The sequence below is a fragment of the Rattus norvegicus genome, chromosome 9 (genome assembly GCF_036323735.1).
Source record: "Rattus norvegicus strain BN/NHsdMcwi chromosome 9, GRCr8, whole genome shotgun sequence".
Classification (NCBI taxonomy): Eukaryota; Metazoa; Chordata; class Mammalia; order Rodentia; family Muridae; genus Rattus; species Rattus norvegicus.
In genome coordinates this window covers 95,289,048-95,307,883 of record NC_086027.1, presented here as the reverse complement: position 1 = coordinate 95,307,883, position 18,836 = coordinate 95,289,048, and the positions used below count along the sequence as shown (strand labels likewise).

Sequence of the window (18,836 nt, the reverse complement as noted above, 5' to 3'; positions counted from 1 at the left end):
TCCAGATTTTAGGCAGAGTATAAATAACATTTATTAAAGCAGCCGTGAGTGTCTGGTGACACATTTAAAAAGACATGTGAGGTCCAGGATCCCACTCTATTCACACATACAAGATCAACCGGAATAGTGAGACTTTGTTACATCTCACACAGCCCCTTTAGCCTTCAGGACAGTGTGGCCATCGCAGGGTCGCCTGGTTCAGGGAACAGGAGGCTGGAGTTGGCCCTGGTGCTCCTTTCCCAGCCTCTGTTCTTGTTCTGTACCTATCCAGGATGCCTGGGGCTCTCCTTCTGTCAGGAAAGCTGAGCGGAAGGCCTTCAGGGCCTGCACTAGGAGCCGGGGGAGACTCTGAGCCAGTGTAGAAGGTTCCAAGCCCACCAGGCCACTGAAGACCACACGCTGGTCCCCCAAGCTGGCCCTCACCCAAGCTCTGAAGAGTCCTGTCAGTGTCTTGGAGCCCAGATCTGCCAGCACCTGCAGAGGGAAGAGGTTAGGACCTAAAAAACACTCGTGAGGGTTTTTGACCTGGGGGTTGTTCCTTCCTCCTGGAGCTTTTGAACGTACTTAGATCCTTGTCCCGCCCCCTTTTTTGAAGTCCATCTAATTTCCTCATCAGATGATGCTCTAATGAACCCTTCTGCTATTACCTCTCTGCCTTCCATTTTCACAGCTACCCGTTATCCTAGCTCACCCTGCCCCCACTCCCGCAAAAGCTGGATCCCCCTGTCTCTTCCTTGCACTGAGGTCCAGTCAGATCAGCTTTACAGGCCACTGTGAAGAACCTGGGCAGCCTGGGGACCTACCTCATGAAAGTTCATGGCCAAATGCTCAGCTGGGATCTGTAGAATCCAAGCGTGTGCTCGCTGAATAGCCGCCAACTTCTGTTGCAGTGGCTCCAGTCCAGGGCAGCCTGCAAGAAGGGGAGCTCCACAGACTATGAAAACATTGACAGCAGAGGGATATCCCAGGGCCCAGTATCCTCTGCGTGGTCTAGATGGGGAAACTGAGGCTGGCAGAGGTTCTGTGATCATGCTAGGCAGAATACCAACAAGGGCTCGGTGCCACATGTCTCCTTAAAAAGGAATCTGTTTTCTTGGAGGAGAGGGAGTGAGAGGGTCTTTTCTGTTGCGATTTGGAATTTTCTAGCAGACAATCCTACCACCACCTTTCTAGAAACCGCCTCTGGGCCGTTCCCTTTCAGCGACCGGCAGGGGGCGGCATTACCCTTCGTTTCCGCGCGCCGCTCCTGCTTTGGCTTCTGGAACCAAGCTCCTGCAACTCGGGATCCTGGAGGAGACCACGGAGTTAGTGGTTACGCCTCGGAGAGTGTACATGACTCCGAGACTCTGGGGCTAGGCCTAGCTGGGGCACTCAGATTACCTGAGTATAACCGCTGTTCGCGGGCATTGTGACCCGGTAGCTCCTGGAGCGATGGAGCGGAGTGAGCAGGTGCTGGAGCTCCACGCCGCAGCCCTGGCCGGGGGCCGAGCAGCTCCTGCGCGCCCCGCAGCAGGCCGAGCAGCGTGTGCGCCAGTGACCGCAGCTCTGCGAGTGGTTCAGAGGTGTTAGCCACCGATCCGGTGGTGGGGCCCACTTCCCCAACTCCTACTCCCCACACCTACTCCACTCCCCTTATCCCCCCTATACCCCTTACCCCCTCCCCAACCCTGGCCCGGGAGAACCGGACGGACCACACCGCCGCCGGCGCTGCACACACTGTTGGAGCGCTAGGCGCGCACAGGAGCTCTCGGACCCTAGGCACTGGCGCTCATAGAAGGCACAGAGGCCCGGGGCGTCGGCGAACGGCTCCTCTTCCCGAGCGTTCCAATTTAGAAGTTCTCTGCAGCTAGGCTCGCGAGTGGAGGGGCCCGCTGCAAGCAGATGCCAGATCACCCCTTGTTATGTGGGTCTACAAGCCACCCATCCGCAGCTCCTCCACAGAGATCAGAACAAGGGATGGAAACCGGCTCGCCCAGAGCTGTCCGAGGGACCATTGGCTGGGGGGATGCTCACCGCTCATCTGCTCCTGCAGCCAGTCTTTGAACACGGCCACACGGGTATAGACCCCAGGCTTCCCAGGCTCACCACAGCCATCTCCCCAAGAAGTGACTCCAAAGAGGACCTCTCTGGGGCGCGGGCCGGGCTCAGAACAGGTTAAAGGGCCCCCGGAGTCACCCTAAGGGACCAGAGCCAACAGAAAGCAGTGCATCCATCATTTCTCTGAATTATACCTGCCTAGTACTTGGTAGGGGAAGGCGGCTCTGGCCGTGTTTGTGGTTACTACTTGTTTCCATTTTATTTAGGAAGAATTAGCGGTTGGTAGGAATTTTTAGCTAGACCCCAGAGAGAACAGGGTTATCTTGCCAAGGGGAGCAACACATCCAGGGCCCCTGTCACTTTTAGTTCATACCTGGCATGAGTCGATGCCCCCTGCCAGGTAACCAGCGCAGAGCATGGTGCTGGGACTCAGCCCAGGCCCCAGGGCCTTTTGACAGGTGTCTGCACTGAGTAGCGGAACGCGGGCCTCCCTCACTGCCTCAGACTCAGGCCCGTCTACAGGAAAGCAGGAAAGCCGGGTTTGGAAGGCAGAGGCTGTGTCTGGAGATCCCCTCTCACTAGCCCTCTTTGATTCCTGCCGGTTTGTGCCATGGAACATCATCCTAGCCTCTCCAATCCCTTCAGCTTACTTCCTCCTCCTCCTCTCCCTCTTCCCCTCCCCCTTTCCCATCACCACCACCCTGCCCCCACTGGTCCTTCACTACTACTTGCAGCTAGCTTAACCAGGCCCTAGCTGGCAATACCTTCGAAGAGAGCCCCCCAGCCTGCGATGGTGCAGGGAGTGCCGGCAGGAGGCTCCCGAGAACCCTCGGGTAGGCAAATGGGGCGCGCAGGCCCCTCTGAGTTCACAGGCGTCCACAGCTGTACCAACGCTAGGTCATTGTGAAAAGTCTGCGGGTCAAACTAGAGAGCAGATGGCGGTACAAAGTCAAGGAAGAGGGTTTGGGGTGCTGTTCCCAGCTCTGAGGACACAGGGTGTGTCTTCTCACCTTAGGGTGGGGCAAGATACGATTCACCTGCACTTCCTCTGCTTGCTCCCCCTGGGGTCCCTCGGCTAGCATCACAGTCCACAGAAGCTCATTCGAGGCACTGCAGAGCAAGTAGTGGGGTGAAAGGATCAGGGACAGAGGTGGCATGAGGCCCCCTTGGAGGCCCAGCCCCCTCATGCACCCACACCCTCCAGTGAGCCTGTAAATGTGGCTGTTGTGACCCTAGGGTCAGAGAGGAAGACCCGGGAAGGGGCGGATACCCACAGTGGAAAAATCCAGTGTGATGTCCTCCTACCCTGGGATCCCAGCCCCCACCGCGCAACCGGCATTTTGAAGCTTGAGGTTGGGAGCCAGCTCCCGCTAGGGGGCAGCAGACACCTGCTCGCTGTGCTTTGGCCCATGGGTGCTAAGACTCCCATCGGATTGGGTAGCCCTGCTGAGCAGGTGCCTGGGATCTCAACGTCGTACCCGGCGAAGCAGTGTGCAGCCGTGAGCACCCAGGACGCTGCCACCAGAACGCCCCCGCACAGAGGCAGGCCCCCAAGTTGCAGCCTCACTAGCCAAGGCCAGGCTCCCAATGGAGCCGTGCTGCCACCGACTATGCGGCCGTGAGCCCGGGTCGTGTTGGCAACGCTTTGGCGTCTTTCTCCACATGGACCTAGGCAGAAACGGCGTCATGAAGGAAACGTTTTAGTTGTCTTCACATTGAGGCCCACCTCGCTCTCTCCTTGGAGCCTTTTTGGTCTCACCTGGCTCTGGTGGTGGGTCCTGGAAGACCGAGGCTTGAGGCCTAGGGCGTCCAGGTCCTGCTGAGAAACCATTCTTTGAGCCTCGCTGCCGCCCTCTTGCGGATCTCCCACCCTATGCTGGGACTGAGCCCTTGCATTTCAACCACTCCCCTCTTGGCCCACCTTCTAGCACACGCAACTATTTGAGCAGCCATGAACTGTGACCTCCTGAGCCCACACTTTCCCCTCCTCCTTCCTCAAGTTTGGCATATCCCTTCCACTTGGACCTTCAGAAAGAGTCTGACACCCCCCCCCCCCAAGAGAATGGAACATAAAAATAAGGGCTGGGCGTGGGCGGAAGGAGTCCCCCGTAATAGTGTGAGTCTGTTGGGGTGCGGGTTGGGTAGTACTTCTGGTCCAACCTTGGCATTCATGCCGTCTGTGCTGGATCTCCATGGACACGTGCTTTATGGCCCACTGGACACTCCTCTGGGCAGCCTGCAATGCCTGAGTCCCCTGGGCAGACAAAACTGAGGGGACATGGGACACAAAGTCACATCCCCTTGGTAGAGAGCCTCAGTCTAAGTCTTCAAGAACCCTGTCTGGGGAGTCCTAGAGAGGCATGGTGAGCTCTGTGCTACCAGGTATGTAGAGATCAGGAGAGGAGTCAGGGTCTGAGGCCGGGCCCTCAGGGCAGATGGTGCTATGATCAACTGAACTGGGCTGGAATCTTTGGAAAGTTCCTTTCTTAAAGACTTCAGAGGAAAACCACTACCCACCAGCACCCAGGGAATGTGGCTATCTTTGGACCTGAATTACCAAAGCATGCTGCCTTGAGTCTTCTAACACTGGTATCTCTGGATCTCCTGGCAGCGCTTGCCGTCTCTGCTTCCTGGGTGAGACCATCTGCCCTCCCCTCCTATATCCCAGTTCCAGGCTCCTCCCAGCAGGTGGGCGGAAGGACCTACAGGTCCTCATAGGTGTAAGAGACAAGCTCATTTTCCTTGTCTTTCCTTGACCTCACTTCCTCTATGCCCCTCCCATCCCAGTGACTTCCTCAGACCAGCCCGGCTCACCTTGCAGGGTGCTGGGGGACAGGCGCATGTACAGTGGATGCCCATTGGCAGTCTGGGAGTCTGGGGACAGTAGCAGCAGCAGCAGCAGCAACAACAACATAGCCAGCGGCATGGTGACCTGGGGCCAAGGCAGGAGACCCTGTTCTCTTTCTTCCTGGACTCCACCCTCTCCTGGGTTTCTTTGTGTCCCTTAAATCATTTGATCCCGTTGTCTTACACTAAGTTACCTATCTTTAGTGGTCTGCACCTCACCTGGCCCTCACCTCCTGGGAGCCCTCGGGGAAACGATGCTCTGGAGCTATATAGAGGACGGGGGCGGGGGGTGCGTGGGAGGGCAGCCAGGACTCAGGGAGGGAATGAGGTAGCGGGCTGGACCCTCACCTTTGAAGTCCCATCATCCCACTCTGAGTCTCCCTACTTCTGTGAAAGCAGCCCTTGTTACTGCGGCCGCTTCAAAGGGGCTGAGATGGGGAAGGAAAACTGACCGTTGGGCTGGGGGCCAGGCAGAGGGAGACTGGTGGGCAGGGGCTGGGAGGGGGAGATCCCCATCTGTTTCTGCCACCCTGGGGAGTCCACTGCTCTGCTGGAGCAGGCACTCTTGGAGGGAGGAGAGCTAGGGATAGGGGTGGGTGTCCTGGGCATTCTCACCCCCTAAGCAAGCCATTGAACTTCCAGCCCCTCTGCCCCTAATTGCTTGCCAGTGTCCCTCCTCCGTGTGGCCATTTCTAAAGATGATCAAAGCATTCTAATTTGCGCCGTAATTGCTGCACTGGGGTAGCGGGGTGGGAAGAGGCAAAAGCAAGTGGGAGATGAAAGGCCCCACTGTGGCCCAGTTTGGGGAGCGTAGGACCCAGCAGTTTCTGAGTCTCTCCCAGACCCCCATCCCTGCCCGCTCAGTGTGTCCAGCATTGTTTTCAGTTGCCGTGACCCTGATCTGGCAGGAGGGGCTCTTGAAAGAAGGTTCATAAATAGGCAGCTGTCCCAATGGCCAGTCACCACCTGGGGTATGGCTGGACCTTTGGGTACAAACAAAAAAAAACTACCCTTGGCACCTTGATTTGTGCTGGCAGCGGGGCCATGTTGGTTAAGGATTTAGGTGCAGGAATTAGGACACGCTGTGTCCAGGGGCTGTGTGCTCTTCAAAGGGAACAGTATGTAGCCCGTCTCCCACCAACAGGATGCATCCAGGAAAGTGAAGAGAATGCTGGTTATAGATTGTTGTGTGTATTCAATGACACCAGGGATTGGAATTATCTACGAGTATCATGGGGGTAAATCTCAGGTGGTCTCCAAATTCTTAGCAGAGAGGTGTGGCTCCTGGGTGCCTGCTGAAGCTGCCCGGGCCAGAGTGGCCAGCATAGAACTCTCTTTCCTCACTCTGCCTTCTTAGCATGGGTCAGGCTTTGAGTCCAGTCTGAAGGAAGTAGACTCTTCTCTCACCTACACAGCAAAGGGCAGGGCACAGAAAAGGCACATCGTTTCAGATCTGGCTCCTACACGTTGAGAAGATCCCCCTCCCCACTCCACCCCATCCTTGTCTCAACTCCTCAGATCTTACAAATTGTTAGGGGCCTGTGAAATCTCTTCCTGTGAGGCAAGATTCTCCCTTGGCTGATGTCAGAACAATTTTTCTATTCTCCCAGGGTGAGATTCCCTGGGCAGTTTTAATACCCAGGGGTAGGGTGGTACTTTTGTTTCAAGTCTCCAGGGAGCCAAATGGAAGGCCACAGCTCTTCCTCACCCCTCCTAAAGGTGGAGACAAGCCCTTAGCCCTAGTGTTTCTACTTTGAAAGGAGGAGGGGGAGAGCAGGGAACCTTGGGGGTTTTCTTCAATATATCTAGAAAGCCTTAGCGGGTTCAGGTGAGGAAGAAGGGTTGGGGGTGGGGAACACGGGTGGGAGGGATGGGAGGAGTGAAAGAGAAGGAATCCCCAGAAGCCAATGGTGTAGCCTCTTTATAGGTATGCTCTGGGCGGGCTCTGGGGGTGTGTATGGGGTGTTCCCTTCCCTCACTTAGGCCTCCACACAGACACTGAAGGTCCACCCCTCGCTGCATCACAAAGTCTCCTGACTCTGAAATCTCATGCATTTAATCGAGGCTCAGTCATGCCTAATCTACCTTGTATTTAAACCTAAATCAGCAGAGACAGGTTGAATCTGGTGAGTTTGGGGCCAACCTGGTCTACATAGTGAGTTTCAAACCAGCTAGAAATGCACAGTGAGACCTTGTCTCAAAACAAAGAGATCAATGCCCCTTGATCTCCATGCTCTTCCTGGAGAAGGAGCAGAAGGGGGACAGGAGGATGTAGAAACTCCCAGGCTGTCTTTGAGGACAGAATCTCTACTTCTCACAGTAACACCTGCGTCAGCATCAGCTGGACCATTGGACACTGGGGTGGCTGTGAGCTGATGTCTGATGCAATGAAACTTGAGAGGAGACTGACATCAGAGCCTCTGTGGGATGAGAGGCCATTCAGCTGTGACTCAGAGAGCCCTGTGAGGCTGACTGTACTCCTGGGCGAGCTTCCATGAGTCACTTCCTGCTGGAGCCCAAATCATCTCCCCAAAGATATGCTGGAGTTCTAACCCCCTTACTCAGAATGTGACCTGACTAGAGCTATGCACCAGTGAAGAAGTTTGGGGTGCCCAGTCCAATGTGACGTAGAAACAGAGGCCATAGGATGAAGGTTGTGTGGTGATGCAAGCAGGAATCGAAGGGATACAGACCCAAGAATGATGAGACTTCCAGAAACACAGGGAGGAAGCTGTAATGTAGGGAGCAGGTTCCTGGCAGCCCTGGGTCTCAGAAATGTGGCTCTGTGTGACACCAGCCTCTGAGGAATGGATGTGGATTCATCTGGGAGGGCGGCTCAATATCTATCCTGCTGGGAAGATTAACAGAATTGATGCAGTTCAGTCTTCCTGCTAGGGGATGTCAGGGTCATCGCTCTGGGTCTCAAAGGTCACTGGGACGCTGTTGAACTGAATGAACAGGGAGGTAGAAAGGGAGCTGTGGCAACCCCTGAAAAGGAAAAAGGACATGGAAGGTGGCAGTGGGAGGGGGCTCCCCAGGGAGTGGGGGTGACCTGACTTCAGGGGATGGCTGGGAAGAGAGCCTTCCTCATGGCTAAGAGTTCCTTTCAGTTTGTCAGCTTTGCTTTTCACTCTGACCTTCCCACTTCCCCTAGGCTTTAGGAGGGACCTGGAGAGGTGGGGGTTCTGTCTAGGAGTGTGGGGTGCTGAAGCTGGGCTGCTTGCCACAGATCCGTGGATTGAGAAGCAGGGTTGTACTGGAATCTGCCAGAAGGGCTGGGGTGGGGGGGGTGGGGCTAAGCAGACCCTACATCTCCCTTCCCTTCTTGCCAAGGCTGGCCTCAAACTTGAAGCCTTAGCCAGCCACAAGACCACCATGCGCAGATCTCCGTAGTTCACTGTCCAACCTGTAATGGAAAGAAAACAAACCATTTCATGGCCAGGATTCCTTTTCTTCTTCTCCTTCCCTCCCTCCCTCCCTCTCTCTCTTCCTCCCTCCCTCCCTCCCTCTGTCCCTCCCTCCATCCCTTTCTGTCCCCTCCTCTCCTTCTTGGTACTAGGGATTGAACCTACAGCTTTGCCCACAACAGACAAATTACTTTCACATCAAACTACATCTCTAGCCTTCTTTTTAGTTAGTTATTGGTTTGTTTCTCCTTTTTTCTTTCTGTCTGTCTGAATCAGGATCTCAAGGAGCCTAGACTGGCCTCAAACTCACTGAATACAAAGGAGCCTCATCTCTACCCACCACATGCTGGGATTACAGCTTTGCCCCATGCCTGACATTCTCTCTTTACTTTGGTTTTGAGATGGTCTCACTACTTTGAACTCACTCTGTAGCCCAGGCTGGCCTGAATGTATATTCTCCAGCCTTAGACTCCCCAGTAGTGAGGATGACAGGGGTGTGTAAGCTTTTTTTCTTCATCCTCCTCACTCTCTTTCCCTCTTTACTCCCTCTCCTCCTGTCTTTTCTCTCGTTCTTTCTTCCTTCCCATCTGCCATCTCTCTTCATATATTTTCTTCCCTTTTTCTGAACGTGGTTTACGCTGTGTTTCTCTAATATTTGGTAACTGAACACCCTCATTTCCGTTATCCCTTGTGCTGGTTTAATACTGACCGTCAACTTGACAGGAACTAGGATCACCTTAGAGGCAAGTCGATGGGCATGTCCATGAGGGTGCTTCCAAGAAGGGTTGACCTGGTTGGGAAGACCCACGCTAACTGTAGGTGACACCCGACTGGGGCCACGGGCTTCAAACTAGGGGAAAGATGAGCACCCCAATCCTCCCAGTGTGAGCAGTGCAGTGTGAGCAGCTGCCTGTCATTTGTGTTGCCATGACAACCTTGCCATGATGGACTGTGCTCTTGAACCGTGAGCCAAAGCAAACCCCTCTTTGAGTTGCTGTTTTAGGTACTTGTCAAAGAGGAACGTAACAAATAAACCCTGCCAGTTGTGCAATATGTTTTTCTTGATCAGGATTTCAGATCTTCTTGTTAACATTAAATGGTCTTTTTATTTGTTTTGATTTTTTAAAAGATTTGTTTATTTTATGAGTCCACTGTAGGTGTCTTCAGAAGAGGGCATCAGATGGCTGTGAGCCACCATGTGGTTGCTGGGAAGTGAACTCTGGACCTGGAAGAGCAGCCAGTGCTTTTAACTGCCCTGCCATCTCTCCAGCCCTTGTTTTGATTTCCTGAGACACAGGTGTACACTGTGGTCCAGGCTGTCCCAGAACTCACTGTAAAGCCCAGGCTCACCTCAAACTCAAAGCAATCCTCCTGCCCCAGTCTTACAAGTGTCTGGGATTACAGGGGCAAGCCATTAAGTCTGACTTAAATGGTCTTTTAGGAGAAAAAAAAGTCTCTGGGGCCAGGGAGTGCTTGCCTGGTATGTAGTCCTCCCAAGACTCAGTCGGTGGAGGCAGGAAGATCAGAAGTTCAAGGTCATCGTAGTCTACATTGAGAGTTTGAAGCCTGGTGTGTCTGGGGTATGTGAGTCCCTGTATGTGTCTGGGAGCTGGGGGAGACTGAGAAGAAACACAAGAGTCATGTGACTCTCTTCAGGGTCACTTCTGTCCCTGCTTTCCACATAAATTAAAATTAAATTTTATCAATCCTATTAAAAATCTTCAGTTAGAGTCCTTCTTATGATGATATTAATTTCTATCAGTTTGTCTCTAAATGTCTATCTGCATCAATAAATGAGATTTCTGTGAAGAATGGCTGTTCATTAATATTAATAATGCTTAATTTCTTTCGTTCTTTTATTTATTTTCTTTAAAGACAGAGTGCCACTGTGCAACTCAGGCTGGCCTGAAACTCCAGGTCTTGCTGGCCTCCAGATGCTGGGAGGCCTACAGGAGCGTACCACCAGTCACCCAGCACCCAGCATCATCCAACACCCAGCATCTTCACCTGGGAGCTGAGACTCATTTTTACTTTAAAACTTCTTCCTTGTAGTTCCCTGCATGCTGGGAGCATGGGGGTAGTCTTTAAAACCACAGGTAGCGTGGGGCCAGTACAGGGCATCAAGAATGTCTTCTAAAAGTATGAGATAGAACCCTTCTCAGTGAATCAGTGTTTGTTGACGCATTATTTCATCCTCAAATATTTATTGGTGTAAAGCACTGACCAAACGAAGCAGGTCCATGAAACTCAAGGTAGTACAATGTACCAAAGCGTCGCCACGCCTGTTTAAGACTGCTACCATCCCTAGAGAAGACATCAGATCTGAGTGTACCTGCTCCTAAATCCTCTCCCCCCCCCCCCCGGCCTCTGGGCCCCTGCCCAGGTTTCCTGGGGTACAAAGGAAGGGTTGGTGTCCAGGCTTTTCTTCCTGCTCACTGATGAATCTGAATCTGGCCATAAGGAAGTGGGGAGTCAGATGGAGAGTTAGGGGAGCTGCAGTGGCACCTGGGGGCCAGGGCCTGAAAATGGCAGGCGATATTCTGTGGTACTAGGGCCCTGAGGGGAAAAGGAAGAGAGTCCAGGGCTACCAGATTTCTTCAGTGTCTCTCGGGAATCTTGTCTCCTGATTCCAGAGTAGACAGAGCATGGGGTCTGCTGGCCTGGGACTCCTGGGAGTGGGGGGACCCAGATATCTCTCTCCTTTTGTTTTCAGTTTCTAGGCATGGAGGTAGAGAGGCCGCATATAGATACATATAGATCAAGGGACCCTCTGCAGGCCACACCCAGTTCTTGCTTAAAGTATCGGGCCCTGCCGCTAAGGACCAAGAAAGGTGGGTATCCAGGGTATGGACTAGAGCTGAGGAACAGTGTGCAAAGTCAATAAATCCCTGGAGGCAATTAGAGAGTAAGGCAGGAAAGGCTGTGCCCTTCCTCTTGTCAGCTGCAGCCACTGTCCTTACACACACACACACACACACACACACACACACACACACACACACAGAGTTACACGTACATCTCACACACATACATCTCTCACACACATACATCACACACACACTTACACATACATCACACACATATATCACACATACACACACTTGTACATACAGCTCACACACATACATCATACACACACTCACACATACATCACACACACTTACACATACATCACACACATATATCACACATACACACACTTGTACATACAGCTCACACACATACATTATACACACACTCACACATACATCACACACTTATACATCACACACGTATATCACACATACTTACACATACATCACACACATATATCACACACATACTTACACATACATCACACACATATATCACACACATACACATACATCACACACACACACACACACACACACACACACACACACACTACGAAGCCCTGAAGGGTGGGGCAACCTGGGAGGGGGTGCAGGGGCTGTTGCTGCTTTGCCTTGGTCTTGGGGATCCTAAAGAAAGAGACGGACGCTTGTAGATTGGGACCTACCTGGAACGGAAGGAATCTGGGGTGTTGGATGGAGAGGGCTACAGAGGGCCAGACCCTGCTGCTGTAGCCCCTGCCTCTTCTCACTGTTTCAGAGCCTGTAAATGGGCGGATAAGTGGGAGGACTGACTCCAAGACCTGGTAGCCTAGCTCCTACATGACCTCAGGCTGTTTCTGCCTAGCCTTAGGCTGCCACACCCAGTGACCAGAAAGAGACAGAGGGAGATGAAAGGGCACAAGAGGACTCAGAAAGTTGAAGTGGGGTTATGGTCCCTCCAAGATGAGTCTTGCACACTTGAGGGGTAGCAACTCAGAGGAGGGCCTGGGTCAGGAAACTAGACCCCCACCCCTGTATCTCCCCAATCTGGACCTTGAACTGTCAAGTTGAGGATTGAGACTGCAGTCTCCTTCCTACCCCCAATTCTTAAGTCATTTGAGAAAAGATGACGGAGCAGGACCCTTGGGGTTGTCAAGTCCACGTTGGGGAGGGCTGGTCCCTGGGTCCCCGGTGTTCTGCTCCAGGGCCTGGCTAGGCCTGGCATCTTCCTTGAGGGTGCTGGCTTTTGAGTCATGCCCATTACCCTGACAATAAAGCCAGGCTGCGTGACTCCAGCAGCAGTGGAGCATCCTGCCCACCTGCAGGCACACCCAGATTGCATTTACTGAAATAAATTGCTGGAGAATATAAATCCTGCACACATGATTAATGGGAGACAGGGAGGGAGGCTGGCAGCCGCCATGAGGAGCCCCTGGGAACAGAGTGGCATTCCAGGCACAGAGCCAGCAGATGCAGGGCCTCCGGGAAGGGGATCTAGCAACTGTGCTTCCAACCGCTAGGGTCAGTGTGGTTCTCTCCAGGGCCACTGTACAGGGAGGATCTGGCCCTACAACTAAAGCCAGCCCCAGCCTAGCTCACCATCGAAGATGCAGAGGAGCCTACTCTGAGCTGGGAGCTGGAATAGATCTGGCTATTGGGGGTCCTGAGTGCCTATGTGTGGGAGGGGGTTATAAAGAGAAGGTCTCAGGAGGAGGTAAGGGGGCATGGAGGACCTGGTCAGCTGTTCAGCTCATCAGCAAATCACTTAAGGTCCCTCCAGCCTGAGGGACATCTTTTTCAATGGAGTCAAGCCCAGACCTCTGTCACTGGGCTGTTGAGAGATCAACAATGTTCCCTATGCAAAACCCCCATGAAGGTGCTGGCTACACAGGCACCATCTCAGACAGCAAATAGCAGGACTGTACATCTGTACCACCATCTCCAGCTTACAAGTATTTAAAAATACTATACTTTTGAAGGCTGGATAAACGACTGAGTGGGTAACTGTGTCTAAGCCTAAGGGCCAGCGTTCAATCCCAGAGACCCACATGGTTGAAGGGAAGAATTGACACCTGCAAGTTGTCCTCTGACCTGCACACACTTGATGTGACATAAGTTCACAGACAACAAACAAACAAAACATAACTAAAAATGTAATCAAAAAAATTCAGGAGCTGTTTGCCGCTGGTGGTTTCCAAGTGGAGCCTCTACCCACGATTAAGGAAGCCAGGAGAAGTCCCGGTAGGCAGTGACTGTTCTCTTGCAGGCTCTGACCTCCCGCCCCGGTGGCCCAGGCCTAAGCGTTAACGCACAGGATGAGTCTGAACAAAGCAGCAGTAACATTTGCTGCATAGAAACCTGGGATGGACTGAGACTAAGGAGCTGTGGCCGTGATGAGAACAGACCAAACCAGACCCTGACCAGCAATGGTCGCTGTGCTTGCAATGAGGCTGAGACATTCGCAGGTGGGGACTCAGGAAAAGAGCAGAAACTTGGCCTTGGTGGGAGCCGGAGAAGCATTGGTGGCAGGCTCAGTGGCGGGACCTTGGCCACACTGTAGCCTGCTCAGCTGTGGAAGCCTGGCTGCGGTCAGGGAAACACTGGGGAGGAGAAGGAAATGATCAGGAAATGATCCCCTTGAGGGGCGCAGGGACCCTGGGTTGTTCAGAGGTTTTGATCCCCAAGTCACAGACCTTCCTCACGTAGGCGGCCCTGAGGAGGATTTGTAGGCGCGGGGCGCCTCCTGGTGGCTCGTTGCGAGAGATGCAGGCCTCATGAGGGCCGGGAAATTCTGGGTAGTGACGCCTCAAGGTACAGAACTGTCAAAGGACCCAGGACAAACCCAAGAGGTTTAGAGCAGGAGAACGTGGGGTGTGGTTCAGAAGCCCCTCCTTCTATGACACCTCCCCTTCAGGAGACTCCTTCAGACCTATGCAGCAGAAGGGGCATCTCTGTTTTGAGATCTCGAACTGCTTTTCTGCGCTCCAGTACCCCAACACTGGACCTCCGTCCCCAAATCACCTTCTTCCGGGTCAAGTGTAGCTCTGCAGGGTCAGCTTCCTGAGTAGTTGGACACATTTTCTGTGTTTCCTCTGTCTCGGGGAGTATGGAGGCTAACAGTTATGTGCCACCACAATTAGTTTAGGAGTAGTTGGGGATGGAAAACCCAGGGCTTTGAGCATGCTGGCAACCACTCTGCCCACTGAGCTGTATCCTGGCACAGTGCCTTGTTCAGCAGGGCTTAAGGGTTGTGAGTCTGTGACGTCAGAGGACTCCACCAAATAGGTTGCACCCAGAAAGCTGAGTTGGAGCCATAGGCAGTTTGGATTAGTGGTGGTAGCTGGCCCCTAGGCCTTTGCTCTATCCTAGATCAAGGATAAGCACCGCCTCCCTTCTTTCCCCTATTTCGCCCTTCCTCACCCCTCACCCCTCACTCCCTCCAACCCACCTTGGCCTTTTTAGTTCTGCCTGACCATCCCCACTCAGGGAGGCTCATAGCTTTGGCTCTCCTGCACAAATGTGCTTCGGCAAGTGTAGAGAACAGACTGAGGGCATCAAAGCAGAGGGTTGGGATTCTGGGTGACCTCTGTGACCTCATAAGGCATTTATTTGTATTGCTTACTTCACTGAGTTTCCTAGGAGGCCCATTTAACAGACCAGTATATTGAGGCACAGAGAGTTGGATACTTTCCCAGGTCTGGACGGGAACCACTAGGAGACTCCTCTAAGGAGAGAAATGGTACTTGCTGAGACTTGCTCCGGGGTTCACATTGGTTATACAGACACTGTAGGACCTTGGGGAGCAGGGGGATAAAATTAGCATTCACTTATGAAGTTTATTGAACCTGCCTATTCTAGGCATTCCACAAATGGAGTTCCTAAAACCAAGGCACAATCACTAGACTCTCAGATCTAGGGCCCTGAACAAGGCCCAGCAAGACTGTCACGCACCCTGCTTGAGTCACAGCACAGGGATGGACACATCAGTGGAGAAGGCAGGCTCAGGATGTGGGGGGAAGGCAGGCTCAGGATGTGGGGGGGGGATTGTAAAGCAGAGAGAGGGCATTACCCCTGGACTTCTCTGGAGTCCAGTGCTTCCCTTTTGTTCTGATAGCCTCTGTCTGTGCCCCACTGACTTCAAACCTTCCCCCTGCCCAGGTCCATCTCCTCCCTGAGAGACTCTTCCCCAGTCAGTCCCTCTGGGATCAGCTACAGGCAGCAGAGTCTACTGAGGACAGATCACAGGGTACCTGCCCTAGGCACAGCTCATGGGAACAGGGCTCCCTCCCCGCCAGCCTGACAGCAAGGCCACCTCTGTTAGGACTTCCAGACTTAGCCACTGTCCTTTCAGAACTAAGAGGGACATCAAAGGACCAGCCACTGGGTGGTGCCCTGCCTCTGGGTGGTGTTCTCCAGAGGTCTAGGGCTTCAGCCTCCTCCCCTGGGGCTGTCTGCTCCCCAAGTCCGGTCTGTATACTCTCCCTCCTCTTTCTGCTACCTCTCTGCCTGGGGCTCTGTCTCCTTGTCTTTCTGACACAGTCCTTCTGTCACAGTGCTCCTCCCTTCCGTGTCTTTTACCACCTCCTTCCCTTCCCCAGGTCCCTTGCGACCCTCCCCCATTCCACAGCTCTCTTAGTGCCCAGTCTTTTCCAGGTTTCCTTTTCAGAGCGATTCCCTGTTTTGCAGAGGCAGGAGCACGTCCCCACCAACCCTGGCCGGCCTAATATCTTAATGCAAAGCCATTACTCACCGAGCGTCCAGGCAGGGCAGGCCTCTCCCCCCCTCGTTTGTCATCCAGAGTGAAGCCTCTGCGCTGTTCCTCTGGGACCAGATTAAGGGACTGACAGGCTAGATGAGCAAATTTAGTTGCAGCCCGCCCCTGCCCCCTCACTCCTCCGGCCTCAGCCTCCCATGCTCTGGGTCCCCAAACTGTGGCGCCAGCTTCGGTAGGAGGGCCTGGGGACAGATATAGCTCTGTTTCAGTTCCTCCAATGCCCAGCAAGGGGTGAGGCCTACAGGCCTGTGCTTCTGAGGAAGAGAAGGGATAACAAGCCAGGTCTAAAGTGGTCTGGACTTCTGTGGCTTGGTGAGCATCTAAGATAAAAATGTAACTAATGCTGATGGTCCTTAGAGCCCGCCAGCTCTGTTTGAAGCATGGGATTCATTCCTGCAATCTTTGCAATGCTATGTGACGGGTACTGTGACTATGCCCCCTTTTCACACAGAGAGGCTGTGTGACTTGGCTAGGGTCACACAGCAAAGTCTACCTATGAGGCTTAGTGCTTTGTAACTTTGTCAGTTTCCAACACTGAGGGAGCGGCCCTAGGGTGCCACCATTTTACACAACTCTAGAGCCTTCTCAGTGGCTTTACCCCACTGTAGTCCTGCTCTTGCTTCCTGAGGAAAGGGTGCTGTCTATACCACTGGCCAAAACCAGTCATGGAAGCAGAAGTGTGAGGCTCCCCTCACCTGGTCTGTCTTACCGTCCTGCTGCATCTGAGGGTTCACATCCTCACGTAGGGTTCTTAGTCTGCAACACACTGTCCAGTGCAACTATGCGTCCTTTTTATCTCACTGCTTAGAACCTGCTCCCTGCACCCCCAGGAACTAGGGCCCAGAGCCCAGAGCTGAAAGCCCAAGTTTGCCCCCGTGTGAGGAGTGGGGAAGAAGCCAGGAAGTCCACCTGGAGCCTTTCTGTTGCTATCTGGACACCAACTCTTTCCACCTTCCCCATCAGCCTAGTTCCCATAGTAACCACCAGTTTGCTGTCTCCTAGCAACAAAGTGGTCCTTAGAGGGGGAGGCAGAGCAGCAGAGTGACTGACATTAAAGGCCAGAGCATTTGAGTTCAAATCCAGGCCAGGGCGGATTGTAGCTGTCGAGGTCTTTGGTCAGCCACTTACCCTCCTTGAACCTCTGCTTTCCCATCTGTGAAACGGGGAGGCTATTGCTCAAGGATCAATCATTTAGCTAAGAATCTGAAATGGTAAGGGGTACCCAAAGGTGGGGACTGAACAAAAGAGGACCAGCTGGTAAGCCCTAGACCCTGGTGGAATGAGCTGAAGTGTGGGCAGGAGCCCCTGGGTGCTGGGGCCTCTTCAAAGAAGCAACCCCGGTTTGTCCCATCCCACTCGGGCTCTCTGGCTCTTAAGATCAGTTCCATACAGTTATGAACAGCAGCCAAGACCAACTTCAGGCAGAGGGGCAATTACCCGACCCCAATGTTTAGGGATAAATTCTCTGAGGTTGGCTGGAGGTGGTCATAGGGGAGGGAAAGATAACCCACTTCCCAGATTGGGAAATTAGCTGTGCTTTTTGGCTTCTCTGCTCTTTGCGGGAGGAGGGAAATGGTGTCAACAAGAATGGCTCCTACAGAGGTGTGTCAGCAGTGGGTCCTCTGGCAGGGGCACAGTTTTGTGTCTCCAGCCCTGGTTCTTGGAGCCTGGTTTTTAACCAGCCCTTGGGGGCCTCTGGTCCCAGGTCCTCACGGTGCAGGGGGAAGGGAAGGTTGAGTGGGACATTGACCTACATTCACACATCACTGCGTCTCCCGCACCAGCCTAGGTGTGAGCCCCCTAAGCGGCCCTCCAGTCTGAGCCTCCCCCCACCTTGCCCAGCCCCCCTCCCAGGGGCCAGGCCCGAGGTCGCTGCGGCAGCTCCGGCCGCCTGATTCAATTAACTAATTCCCGACAAGACAGATGTGCAATTCTGCGTCGCCTGCCATTAGGTGGAGATGAAGCACCCTGCGGGAGGAGGGAAAAAGAGAGCGGCGGGGGCGGGGCAATGACGTCACAGCCCACAGGCTGACGTCACGGGCGGCCGGCTCAGTGTCCCGCAGCGACCTAGAAGGCCCGTATGCATCACTCTGTAAGGAGCCAGTACTTGTTTCCTGCACAAGTCTAGGTCTCAGGGTCTCTGGAATCTACAGTGGGTTCATGATTGGGTCCATCTGGACTGACGCCTAAGGGTTTCTCCACTCTTCACCACCCCGAGTCATTGAATTTGCGGTAGTCCCCACTCAACCCATACCACCACCCGCTCCATTATTTCTTCTTATTTAGGGTAGTGTTTTCTGTGGGCACATGCTGGTTACCCGAGGGTGAGGGCTTCTCTCTCTCTCTCTCTCTCTCTCTCTCTCTCTCTCTCTCTCTCTCTCTCTCTCTCCATCAAGGCATGCACACACGTGTACGTGTACACAGACCTATACCTGTAAAGGGGGGGGCATACACAAGTATGCCAAGGCGTCTTCCCAGCCACATGCAAGTCTCGAGTCTTACTGGGCTAGAGCTCTTGGAGGTGCTTAGCTTTGCAAAAGCCTCAAAGAGGAAGCTCAGCTTTTCTCAGCCAGACTCTAAGGAGCATTAGAGCCCAGGTTGGGGAAGGGGCAGGAGAGGGGGATGGGAGCCTTGTCAAGGACACTAGCAAGGAAAGGGAAGAAAAAAAAATGAAGTGGAAGAAATAAAATCAAAAGGCTTTTAAGGCTGCTCTCCCCAAGCAGTTGATGTCTTGGCTGCGATTGCCGGCAATGAAATATTGTGCTCTCTGATCGCTTAATGCACAGAGCCCAGCAGCCCCCTCCCCACTGCCTGTGGCGGCTTCTCCCCTCCCCCTCTCCAGCCCCCTCCCCCTCTCCCCTGGCAACGCAGCCTCCCTGCTCTTATACGAGCCCAGGGCTTGAGGTAGAGTGCAGCTTAGCACTGCTTAGGACCAGC

The 18,836-nt window shown here is 53.5% G+C and overlaps 1 protein-coding gene across 20 annotated transcripts; it reads right to left on the bottom strand.

Annotated features, from left to right (window-relative positions):
* Nucleotides 1-6: 6 nt before the first annotated feature.
* On the bottom strand, nt 7-17,900 carry Prss56 (serine protease 56). Of its 20 annotated transcripts, XM_063267924.1 has the most exons (21): nt 16,609-17,898; nt 15,876-15,946; nt 14,574-14,919; nt 14,055-14,217; nt 13,819-13,944; nt 11,812-13,725; nt 9,001-9,081; nt 7,578-8,290; nt 4,852-6,291; nt 4,198-4,305; nt 3,797-3,853; nt 3,516-3,705; nt 3,048-3,147; nt 2,802-2,961; nt 2,411-2,553; nt 2,014-2,176; nt 1,692-1,871; nt 1,381-1,545; nt 1,225-1,287; nt 804-910; nt 7-474 (listed from the first exon to the last, which is right to left on the bottom strand). In XM_063267924.1, the coding sequence occupies exons 9-21, from the start codon at nt 4,961-4,963 to the stop codon at nt 199-201; spliced, it is 1,824 nt and encodes a 607-aa protein (XP_063123994.1). In that variant the 5' UTR covers nt 4,964-6,291; nt 7,578-8,290; nt 9,001-9,081; nt 11,812-13,725; nt 13,819-13,944; nt 14,055-14,217; nt 14,574-14,919; nt 15,876-15,946; nt 16,609-17,898; the 3' UTR covers nt 7-198. The 20 variants fall into 20 exon arrangements, 17 of the variants coding, with proteins under 17 accessions (XP_063123994.1, XP_063123999.1, XP_063123992.1 ...); XM_063267929.1 differs by lacking the exon at nt 14,574-14,919 and having other exon boundaries at nt 14,055-14,185; XM_063267922.1 differs by lacking the exon at nt 16,609-17,898 and having other exon boundaries at nt 15,876-16,600.
* Between the last annotated feature and the right edge of the window lie 936 nt (nt 17,901-18,836).

What these genes read in the sequence shown, in the direction of transcription:
- Prss56 (XM_063267933.1), bottom strand. Translation starts at nt 4,963, where the DNA reads ATGCCGCTGGCTATGTTGTTGTTGCTGCTGCTGCTGCTGCTACTGTCC. An exon ending in GTCCCCCAGCACCCTGCAAG is followed by an intron (nt 4,306 to 4,851) that starts GTGAGCCGGGCT and finishes ATGTCCCCTCAG; the next exon opens with TTTTGTCTGCCCAGGGGACT. An exon ending in GCGGCGCGCGGAAACGAAGG is followed by an intron (nt 911 to 1,224) that starts GTAATGCCGCCC and finishes CCCTTCTTGCAG; the next exon opens with GCTGCCCTGGACTGGAGCCA.